We start from the raw sequence: 12,157 nt of genomic DNA, 5'->3' as shown, positions 1-12,157 counted from the left end.
ATGAAGGGTAAAGCTTAGGGTCTAGCTGTGTCAGGGAAGGAAAAACAGCCTGGCTGAACACAAAATTTAGAAATGAAAAATGGTTTCAAATCACTACAGATGAAACTGTTTCCTGTTTTTGAGGTCTACATCAAACTGTATTGCATAAGTCATTCCTGAACACTGAAGAGTTGTTCATCACTCATCTAAATTAACAGGGATTTGTCTGCTAATTTCAATAGAATCTGAAATAGGTTATCAGGGTTTGTGGCAGGAGTAAGACTAGGGACTCAGGACAGCAACCAGAATCTAAAAACAGATGCTTACTGTGCTAAGACATCAGTTTCTCACTTCTTACATGAGATCCTTTACTGCCATGATCACAATTTTATAACAAACATTCATCTCAGAATGGCTATTATATAAAACCATAATTGCCAAGCAAATCACAGAATCATAGAATTCAAGGGTTGGAATGGACCTTACAGATCCTCTAGTCCCAACCCCCTGCCATGGGCAGGGACACCTTCTCACTAGATCAGGTTGCACAAGGCTTCATCCAGCCTGGCCTTGAACACCACCAGGGTCAGGGCAGCTACCACGCTCCTGGGCAACCTGTTCCAATGTCTCAAAATCCTTATAGTAAAAAACGTTTTTCTAATATCTAACCTAAACTTCCTCTCCTTCAGTTTGAATCCATTACCCCTTGTTCTATCATCAGATTTCACAGTTTATTTATAATGAAAGAATTGTGCCTTAATGATGAGTTTCTGGGCAGAGTAACAGACTGACAATTTTTCCTAGAAATAAATATTCTTGAACTACCAGTACTTTTAAGCAAAAACTATTTCAAGATGCCTTCAGGACTTGTGTAATGCAGCCTGAAGAACTGATCTGTTTCTCTGTGGGTGTTCAAGATCTTGGTATGCAATGACTATTTCCACCTTCATTTGCTTTATGCACCTGCTAATGAGGTGTTAATATTTTGGGGTATCCTTTGGAAAGCATTAAGATTTCAATCATTTGGAGTGACTTTCTGCTGTTCATATGTTTGGTCTTGCAATGTGCAAAATCTTGTAAGCCATCATCAAGCTCATTAAAGGGGGAAAAGCTCCAAGCCAGTTGCATCTTATGAAAGTACCAGAAATGAGAAAAAAAAGTGATGAAAGTTTCTGATTGCCACGTACTTGTTCTTTTTTTCCTATTTGCTATAGGAAAAATATGGGGTTGTTACTAATGTTGGATGTTCTCTTCATATGGCTGGTATCAGGAGATGCAGAGATTACACAGCCTGGTGCTCAGGTCCATGTTCACTCCCTGCTGCAGTGCACAGGAAGAAATGCTATTCCCAGGTCTGTGTCAGACTCCCTCTACATCTTTGCTGTCAGAGGCTGATGTGGTTTGAATATGGCGTTTCCTTTCACCTGGCCCTGCACTCTGACACAGTATCTTGGATTTCCACACTCTCACCCTTCTCCCCAGTTTGTTCACAAGCAGAACATGAAACAATGTGTTTGCAATGGCTGGTGCTGAGCTAGGCAGATGTCTCTCCAGATTTTAATGCAACAAGTTCGGAGTCCTCTATGTATCTTCCGTTTAACTGTTCATTGTTGGAATCATGATGGTACAGATAAACAGGGACCTCTGTGATTGACGTCGCAGTGTAGGAGGTAGATCGTGTGGAACAGTGCTCTCGGCGCCTCTGGCCCCACTGGGTTTTATACTGTGTCCACTGCCTCTTCAAAGCTCCTTGTACCTGTTAAAGAAACACAAAGTGAGACATAATATAAACTGCAGTAACTGTAAACATATTAAAAAGGGAAAGGAAAGGAAAGGAAAGGAAAGGAAAGGAAAGGAAAGGGAAAGGGAAAGGGAAAGGGAAAGGGAAAGGGAAAGGGAAAGGGAAAGGGAAAGGGAAAGGGAAAGGGAAAGGGAAAGGGAAAGGGAAAGGGAAAGGGAAAGGGAAAGGGAAAGGGAAAGGGAAAGGGAAAGGGAAAGGGAAAGGGAAAGGGAAAGGGAAAGGGAAAGGGAAAGGGAAAGGGAAAGGGAAAGGGAAAGGGAAAGGGAAAGGGAAAGGGAAAGGGAAAGGGAAAGGGAAAGGGAAAGGGAAAGGGAAAGGGAAAGGGAAAGCTCCAGGTCTAATTCCATCATGTTCAGTCTGCCTCTCTCCTCCTCTCTGCTCCAGAAGCAGTTGTTCAGCTCTTGGCCTTAACTCCCTCCCTGCCTACCCTATGGCAGCAGTAAGAGTTTCTGCAGTTGTTGATGCTTGTGAAGAGAAGGTAGTGGTTAGCTCATCCTATAAATGTGGAACAGATTGCTGCATGGGAACACAGTAGGATGCTATGGTAGAAGAGTGAAGAGGAAAGATGTATGGAGATTAAAACCCATCTGATGCTGCAGCTGGATTCTTGGCCTTGGAATGCCTAATGCATTGTGACATCTGAAGAAACTTAGCCATAAGTAAAACTGGCCATGAATGGTAAAGTGTAAGCACACTTCAGGAGCTTGCCAGTATTAATTTTGTAGAAAGAAAGAGTTGGAGGATTAGTACGTCTAAACAGAGATTTTGTTCTGGAAATTTAAGAACAGGTTCTGTGCTTGCAAAATATGGCACTGGCCCTTTGCATGACAGGGAACTTCAACCTTTGAACATTCATCTGATAGAAATAAAACATTTTATTCAACATTTATATAAAGAATGATGTCATAGATGGTGCTAGAATATGATTTAAGCTATTGAGTCCTGCCAGGGAATAAGAAGACCTTCTCCAGCTGCATGTTCAGGGGTGCTGGTTCTTGATCGAGCTGAGACATGAGCAGGAAGTGGGCAAAACCTGGCTGGTTTTGTTTAGATAAGTGATTCTAAGCAGCACAATGTGATAATAGGAGCAGTTTGACATAATAATCTGGTGTAAATGACTCCCTCCTCCTGAGGAAGGTAGGTGCAGGTAAGGCACTGTGATGACAGGAGTGTTCCAGGGTTTCTGTGCTCCTGCTGGGAATGTATTGCTGTTCACCTTCTCCTAACACATAAAGAAAAGAAAACATGGCTGAGTACAGGTTAATTAGATATTGAGCATAGAAATGGCATATGGTCACAAGGGAACTTTAATTACTGGGGCTGTGAGCAAAGCTTATTATGCCAATATTGAGAATTAAAGAGGAATGTCTGCATGCAAGGGTGTTTTACATCACATCACTGCCAAAATTTATCAGTGAGAAAGAGTTACTGGGTGAAAGTAGTGCAGTTGTAGCACTTGACAGAAATATTACACAGGAAGTAAACCCTGTAAAGATTTTAGTTACTTTAAAACTGCCTTTTGATGTTATGGTATGAATATCGTAGCTTAGTCATCCCAGAACCTATGGGGAGGGAGTGGAAGGAGAAATCTTCAGAAGTACTAAGACAGTGACTTTCCCCATATCACACTGGAGCGGCAGCATCAAAGGGCAGACACAATGAGGATAATGCAGAAACCTTGTCTGTGCACAGCAGCTCTGCCAGTCCACAGATGCCTCTCCAACACCACCACCACAGTCACTAACACTGCTAGCCATAGTGCACTTCTGGCCTGCTCCTCTGCCTCATGTTGACTGTGTTTGCATCTCACAGCACTTCATCCATTCAGAATAATCTCAGCATTTTTAGCAAAGGCAGCAAGAACATGATCTTAGAGCCTTTCTGTTCCTCTCCCAGCCCTTCCCCTGACCCCTGCACAGACCCCAAGGTCTTGATCACTCTTGCATGGGAAGAAGAGCTGCTGTGCAGGTGATGAACTCCTGCTCAGCTCCCAGACTGCTCTCAGCTGAACTGGAGTCATGGGCCACCAGGACAAGCACAGGTCTGGAGATGATAGCATGGTTAACTGAAGAGGGAAGAACAGTGTCCCTGATCTGTACAAAGCCTGTGAGTAGCTTACAGTTTTCTTAGAAGGGAGCAACACTTAAATTGTATGTACTGTCAGAGAGAGAACAGGCACATCATTTCCAGTTCAGCCCATGATTAGAAGTGCCATTATGCAGGTTTAAAAGGCTCCACAGAGCAATGAGAGCACGAGGTCAAAGCAGCTCTGTTTTTGTTCTCTTCTGAATTGCTCGCCTGTACAAAGATTTGGCCACAAATGGGTAATGAATTGTACAAGCTGCTGCAATTGAGTAAAACATTCTAATCTAGAATTCTGCCATGATTGCTGGGATCTCAGATGATCATAACTCAGTGCCAACTAAAACCATTCAGGCACGGATTTTAAATATGTAAGCAGCATTACAGAAAATCTCATGCACAGCCACAATGTATTAATGACTGAGGAGGTGCCTGGGGACCAGAAGGCATAGGGTGATGTCTACTATGCTTTCTGCTCTGATAGCAGATGAAAGAAAGCAAAGATAAAAGCAATGAGGAGCCTGAGTTTATTTACTGTGCTCTTCAAGACTTTAAAGATGTTTCTGTTTTCCATTAGCCATTCATGCCTCACTGGCACATAAGATACACGGCTATTTTTTCTCCAAACACACTTTTCATTTTGTTGTCCAGCCTTGCAGACTAGCAGTGATCCCTAGTTTGGAAATACGGTCTGATGAGAAGACTACTGCAGAGACCTTTTATCAACTGTAACTGTTGTTGTTGGACAGAGAAACTACAGTGCTACTCAACACCAATATTTTATATAAAAAAGCACAAGAAGATCTGTAATTTTAAAAGTCCAAAACAAATCTCTTGCCTATGTGTTCTTCGACATGAATGCAGGCATTGGAACAGCTTCTTGTTACTATTTTTACATTTATTTCTATAGACAGGCTCATTGTACTAAAATGAGGTTCGTGAGGTAGTAGGTGATGAATGCACATTAAAAACACTGTCAGGTGGTTCTCAGTTCAGCATTGTTTATCCTGGCTAAGCTTCATGTATTTCAGCCTTGAAGTTAAATATTCCAGTAGGGAAAAATAAATCCCAGAGTATCCACGTTACTGTAGTTCTGAAATTAATCTTCTTGCCCCACACTGAATTTTCTCATGAGAAATAATTCTGAGCTGTATGGCAGCAGATGTATGCAGCAGCTTGGAAACAGTCTTTTATCATGACTGAAGACCAGACTGTGGCTTTGGTCTATGTCCTACTGTACACAGCAAGACTGGAGGAAGTTATCTCATCTTAGTTCTCTTGGCCAGGCAAATTCAGACCAGCCCTCCATATGGAAGGACCTAATTCCAACTTGGTATTAGTATGTTATTGCTCCTTATAGGTTTTGTGCCTCATATATCTACAGCTTGTGTAACTGCAGGAATAAAAGAGAAAGGGGGAGATCACAGTCCTTTCATCCTCTCCTGGCACAGCCCAGCCCAGCTACTCTACTGCATAAACTTTGCTTGATGTTTATTGGCAATATGCTGATGCAAGTAGCACCAAACTGTCTTGAATCTTTATTAGAGAGATGTCATCTTTGACACTCTCCTCACCTTAATGGGAAATTCTAAAAAAAGCTTCCCTTATTGTGCAGCAAATAACATTTCCTCGAAGAAAATGATGAGGGGGGGTTCTCAGCATCCCTGCCATTGACAGTCTGCAAGACTGAGGCAGATACAATATGATTTTTGAAAATGGGTGTAATGGTGAAAAGTACCCAAGCACCAATAACATCACTCTCAACATGTCTAGGAAACCTGAATCCTCATGGCTGTTTGTTCTTACTGCCTGACACCAACCCATATTTCTGATCATCTGCTCCACCAAGGAGTCATTAGTCTTACATATTGGCAAGCAGATGCTCCATATATCCTCATTATTGCATAACTTGAAAATTGCATTCCTGGAGTTTTAAAGGTGGATATGCTCTCTTGACACAGCAACATTGCCAAAAGTACTTTGGCACTAGAGCTAGCTGATGAAACATATCTAAGAAACTAACAGCCTTTAAGATACTTCATGTTTCTAGTGCATTTTCTTGCTCCCTTTCCTCATTTTAGCATTGCTACAGCCTGTAATCTAGGCACAAATCCATGTGTTATCATTAGAGTTGGACAGTTACAGAGTAAACAACCTTTTACACTAAAGCTATAAAACAGAAAGAAAATTTGTTTTGCAAAATCTAATAAAAAAAAAAAAGGAAGGTGACTCATGAAGAAGGTGATGTCCAAGACCAGCATTTTGGGGTAACACATTGTTTGGAGGCCAGTGAGGACACACTGGAGTACTGCCTGTACAGAGCTATGCAGTCATTCCTAGGGGGAGACGATGCTTCAAAAAGTGCCTGACTTTCTCCATGCCAAGTCCACCCTACCAGGGAGAATCAGAAGTCTTTATGTGTTTCCAGGGAATGGAAATTGGACTGTGCTAGAAAGTGATGACTGCAAGGGAGAAGCAGAAAGATGATAGTAGCCTGCAGATCCTGGGGACAGAAATGTGACAGGAAAAGACTTGTAAATCTCTTCAAATTTGTTTGGATGCATGAAACTGTGAGCTTCTGTAGCACAATCTTTACAGCTATCATTTCATGTTAGGTTCTGGTGTCATTAGCTGCTCGAATTTTGCTGTTCTCTTTCATGACTCCCGAGAAGCCATGCTACAGAACTACAGTGGGAGGCCTCTGATCTTTTCTATTCTTGAGTGTCTCTGTACATTTACACAGGGGGCCAGACAGAAGAAAATGTACAGAGATGTAGACAAGTGGTGGCAGAATTTAATGCTCTCTGTTATCCTGAAATTAGCAAAGCAGACAGTAGGACCTTATCAGTAACATAACTTGCTTGAAGTCTCTATCAAAACATCAGTGTGGTCACATCATCACTTCGAATTTGCTACTTTCTAATAACGTCCAGGGATAAACAGGAGCACAAATATCCCTCTAGGTTGGCATCTGAGCATTAGCATCACAAAGCTTGTTCTGTATCTAATTCATCTGCTCTGGATTGAAAGTGAGCTTTTTAATGGTCTTCCTAGCTTTGCTAAGATAAGCAGTGTTTTATATTGCTACAGTTGAATTCTCTAGATGTATTGAAAAAGTTTTTTTCTGCCAACCATCTTTGGAAAATTAGAGAATCAGGTTGGAAGGGACCATGATGGGTCATCTGGACCAACCTCTCTACTGAAGCAGGATCATCCAGACAGTTCTTGAAGACCTCCAGTGAGGGAAAATCCATGACCTCTCTGGGCAATCTGTCCCAGTGCTCAGTGACTGCACAGAAAAGAAATTCTTCCTCATATTCAGGTGGAACTTTCAGTGCATCAATTTTTGCCCATTAACTCTTGTTTTATTGGTTTCCACAAGGGAGAAGAGTCTGGCTCCATCATCTCGGCACTTCCCATTCATGTACTTGTATACATTAATGAGGCCCTCCCTCAGTTGTCTCTCCTTGAGACTGAACAGGCCCAACTCCCTCAGCCTTTCCTCATAAGTGAGGTGCTCCAGTCCCTTAATCATCTTCTTTGCACTCTGCTGGGCCCACTCCAGGAGCTCCGTGTCCCTCTTGTACTGAGGAGCCCGGAACTAGACACAATACTCCAGATGTGGCCCCATCAAGGCTAAGTAGAGAGGTAGGATCAATTCCCTTGACCTGCTGGCAGTATTCTTCTTAATGAATCCCACTGGCCTTCTGATACACAAGGGCACACTGTTGACTCATGAACAGCTTGTTGTCCACCAGGACCCCCAGGTCCTTCTCCACAGAGCTGCTCTCCATCAGGTCAGTGCTCAACCTGTCCTGGTGCTTGGGGTTGTTCCCCCCCAGGTTCCAAGGGCCTGCCCCTGCCCTTGCTGAATCTCAGTTTGTTCTGCTCTGCCCATCTCTCCAACCTGCCAAGGTCCCTCTGATGGGCTGCACAGCCCTCTGGGGTATCAGCCACGCCTCCCAGTTTTGTACCATCAGTGAACTTGCTGAGGAGGCACTCTGTGCCCTCATCCAAGTCATTGATGAATAAGTTGAGCAAAACCGGGCCCAATATGGAACTCTGAAGGACACCACTAGTGACAGGCCTTCAACTAGACTCTGTGCCACTGATCATAGTTCTCTGGGATTTGCCACTCAGCCAGTTCTCAATCCACTTTACTGTCCACTCGTTCAACCCACAAAATAACTTGCTGTAGGAATTGAAATGGTTCATGACATATTTTAACCTACTTTTTAGTGTAAAAAGAAATGTAGCGAAGTGGATCTAAAAACCTCTGTAGGTATATATAGATATTGATCTATGATCCAGCTGGAAGAGAATGGGAGATAACTTTGCCTCAAGGGTCTGTATTTCTCAATTACTACACAAGAAACATTGACCTTAAAAAGTCCAGTGCTAATCCTCAAAGGAGTGAAAGTTATTGCGCTTCTCCAACTTTGACAGCGCTAGCAGGGATGGCACCTGCTGTGGCTCTGGGCCTGACTCTGAACCTGTAACTGGGTTCTTCAGGACAGTCTCCTGAAGGTCACACTGCTTCTTATGGAGCATTGTGGTCCTTCCCACTGTTCTGGGGCAGGAAGGGAAGTAGAGCTTTTTCTCCTTTACTTAGACCTCCATCTCAAAATTGCAGATGGTAGGGGGAGTATCTCATGGTTGTATCACATTAGATACCATCTGCTTTGTAATAGTAACACTGCTGATTCATTGGCTCAGAGATATTCAAGTTGCGCTCTGCACAGAGCATGCATTTCAAAAATGCACACCACTGCTTGTGTGTAGAGAGTAAAAGGGTCTTTGTGTATCTTCAGAGTTTGTAGTATGACACACATCACTTCTCCATTAATGAACAACAGAGTGACTATTTTTCAAGTTCTGTTCATTTTCTGTATTTCACATGCTTACCTCACCATTGAAGAAGCAGAATATAGTAGCCACAAGTAAGCCCTAAGAGAAAGGAAAAGAAAAGAATTTAGGGATCAGAATATATAAATTTGGACATAGTTTGGAATTTGGACTTGATGGATACAAGATAAAAATATTAGTCCACTTCCTTCACATCACAGACACTCCCGTCTTTCACTTATGTTATTAAATGGAATTTTGTCTTTTCATCATGTTTTACCATTCTCTTCTATATTACTTGCATTTATAGATTATCTGTTTTGGCTATGAAGTTATTTATATGTAAGAGATGTAGGGAAGGAAAATGAAATTATATTTAAGGTAGATAGATATCTTGCTTACAGTGGAGAACCACACTGCCACTGATTTTGCTGAAGAGATGGCATAGGAATTGTGTCCTATATGCTGTCACTCATTTGTCAGAGTGCAGTTATACAGCTAAAAGTGTTGGCCATGGAGAATCCAGCTGTTCCAGCAAGGCTTTAAATTGAACTCTATGTCAGGATAAATGAATTTGTATGTTGGGTTTCATAAGGGCCGGAGAAGATGTGAAAAGAGGTGTAAGTGGTAAGAAAACACACGAGTTAGAAGGTAGAAGGGCTGAACCAAAAAAGACCAAAGAAAAAAAAGAAAGGAGAAACTGCAGATCATAGCTTGGTCTTAAATGGTTTCAAATTAATTTAATCATTACCATAGTTGCCCAGATAGTATTTCATTACTGTTACAAGTTTAAACAGGGAAAAGGCAGGAATATGGAATGAGAAAGTGTGACATTACTAAGAGAGAAAATTCTTGCACAGAGAGCAAGCCACACAGGATTATGTAGTTACACTGGTCCATGTCCTAATTGCACTCGCTCTTATCAAAATAGCATTATATAACATCACTGGGAGCCAAATGCCTTCATTTTAAATTAGTTATAGCAGTTATTATAAACTAAACGTATGGCAGTTTGTGAAATTGAGGGGAAAACTGCAATGCAGCTTCTGTTCCCAGGGGCTGCTTCAAAGAGCTTTAGAGCTGTATCTTTTTCATAAACCTTCATTTAACTGATTACCAATTAAATTGTAGCTAATGCTTTGTAAAATGTCTTCGACTCTCAAATGTGTATTTTGGACCACAGACACAGGATAAGCAGTAAGTGTTTTAACAAAATGCTTATATATTAGCGAAACACAGGCTGATTTGAACACGTGCTGACCACCTTAATTTTGACAACTATTTTACCCTAACAGATTTTCTCTGATGTAGAATTTGCAATCTGAGTGGCTTCAAATATCAACACAGAAAAGCATGTAGGAGGAGGACAAAGGGTAGACATAGTGCAAAAAAGAAAGTTTCTTTTCATGTTTTGACAAAACAGTGAGTATGCTTAAAAAACCTCAAATTCCACCATACAATAAGCAGTGCACCATAGTTTGTCCATAAGCTTTGGGCTTAGAAACATCACAAAGTCAAACAAAACCTTAAGCCTCTAAAGCAGGACTTTGTGAGACCAGAGATTCCTAAATCAAAGTTTTTGCAATGATGGGGAGCAAACGTGCCACTTCGTGGTGGCCTGTGTCGATGTCCTCCACACTGTGTGCACTACGATAATGTGCAGAGTCTTACAAAACATCTGCTGCTGAACTGCATGGTGCATGGTTGCAGCAGGGATCTTGCTGTTTTACAAATATGTTTTTACTAACAGCAGTCAGCTATAATGGGAAATGAGATGGCTCTTGATCTCCTCTGGGATCAGGGATGCTTGATGGACATTCCACATGAGGCATGGCAGATACAAAAGCTAGCAAGAGAAAAAAAGAAGCGGAGACATTTTTTCCAAGTCTGTTCTTCAGCAAGAGTGTTTAGGGGGAATTTCAGAACTGCAGTTCACCTAAAGACAGAAACTGAACCTGAACTATTGAAGTGAAGCCGTTTTCCATTTCAGTTCTTGTATGGTATTTGAATTCCTCTGTTACATCCTGCAATTGTTCTACTTTTCTTCTGTTTGAGACTGTAGCTCCCTTAACTAGTGTTTTCTCCAGACAACTTCTGACAGAAAAGATAAAGAGGAAGCTGTAGTGACATCTCATATCCCTTTCAGTTGCTCTTCTGGTTTAGAATGAGCTGAAAACACATCTGGCTCCTTGTTATTTTGAGACCATGCGTGTTGTACATGTTCTGGCTCAAGAAACTATTTTCTCTAGTCTGTCCCATATATGTTGTCATTCTCTTCCTCCTGCCATGATCCTCTGGGCTCTGATATCTATATTTCTATTGCTATTGCCATTTCTTCCATTTTATACACAAAGTTTTGACCATAGTTAAAAGTACTATTCCTATATTTGGCTGTAATGAATGGCTTGGGATAACCATAATTCTACCATGCATCTATTAAAACATGTAACAGATTTGATGGAGGTTAATTGTTTCATGTAAAGCCCATGGGTTGTTTCTCATCTCTCTCTGAGATGTGTCTTCCATATTCTCTCTAACTGCTGCGATTGCCCTGGGGGCCAGCAGCTCTCAGACCTTCAAGTACCTTATTGACAACATACTGAGTTTTCACCTGTGTTTAAGTGCCTATACTGGTCCAAGGATATTCTTTGCTTTACAGGTATTTAATTTGTACCTCAGTCTTCTAGAAGACTTGAGTGTCTTGAGGAGAACTTCCAGTAATTTGCTCAGGTTAAAAAGAAACAAACAAAAACTACCTATGCAGATACTGCAAATTTACATAGGTTTCTGATACCTCTTTTTGTTTCTTCTAGCTTGTGTCTCCATAAAACCAAGAGAGCACATACAGACATGCTTATTCCTGCTATTCCTGGCCATGTCCATGGTCTTAGTTTCTGTCCTAAAGAATTACATACTGTGTTGCTGTTTAGGTTTTAGTGGGATGACATATTCATTATTGATGGTAGAAATGATGGCACATGTAATTGTACAGATGGTCAATATGAAAAATCAGTTTTTGATTCTCTGTGTGGACTTTGGTCCATGTCCATTCACTTCTCACTTCTGGATCGGAATGGAAACCATGGTTGAGGTTCTTCATAGAAGTACATCCCATACCCACCTCTCATTTCAGCAAAGATAAAAAGCTTTGAGAAAAACAATACTGCATTCCTCATCACCTTCATTCACAGCACATTCATACAGCATCTCTGAGGTAAATGACTGGGTCATACAGTGTTCATCTATGTTTGCTTAAAAAAAAAAGAAGCAAAGCAAGTAATATGTCTGTGTAGTTTCTGCTGCTACTGAGGTGGGGAGATTGGCACGAGAGGGCTGAAGATGGCAGCCCACCTGCTGCAAAATGATGCAGACATCCTGTAAGCCAAAGCTTTGGTTCTTTCCTGTTCTCTGCTGGAGGTTTCATTACTGTCATTTTGTTGAATGAATTTT

The 12,157-nt window shown here is 41.5% G+C and overlaps 1 protein-coding gene across 1 annotated transcript in view; it reads right to left on the bottom strand.

Moving 5' to 3' along the window:
* Positions 1-1,513: 1,513 nt before the first annotated feature.
* The window catches only part of LOC103802264 (calcitonin receptor-like), a 68,887-nt gene continuing 58,243 nt past the window's right edge, over positions 1,514-12,157 (bottom strand). Inside the window, exons 11-12 of the mRNA XM_009074722.1 lie at positions 8,768-8,809; positions 1,514-1,735 (exon numbers count right to left, since the gene is read on the bottom strand). Coding sequence (XP_009072970.1) covers positions 1,514-1,735; positions 8,768-8,809 — 264 coding nt within the window. The remainder of the gene's footprint in view (positions 1,736-8,767; positions 8,810-12,157) is intronic.

The sequence above is a fragment of the Acanthisitta chloris genome, unplaced genomic scaffold, assembly GCF_000695815.1.
Source record: "Acanthisitta chloris isolate BGI_N310 unplaced genomic scaffold, ASM69581v1 scaffold2315, whole genome shotgun sequence".
Classification (NCBI taxonomy): domain Eukaryota; kingdom Metazoa; phylum Chordata; class Aves; order Passeriformes; family Acanthisittidae; genus Acanthisitta; species Acanthisitta chloris.
This window is presented reverse-complemented; position numbering and strand designations above follow the sequence as displayed.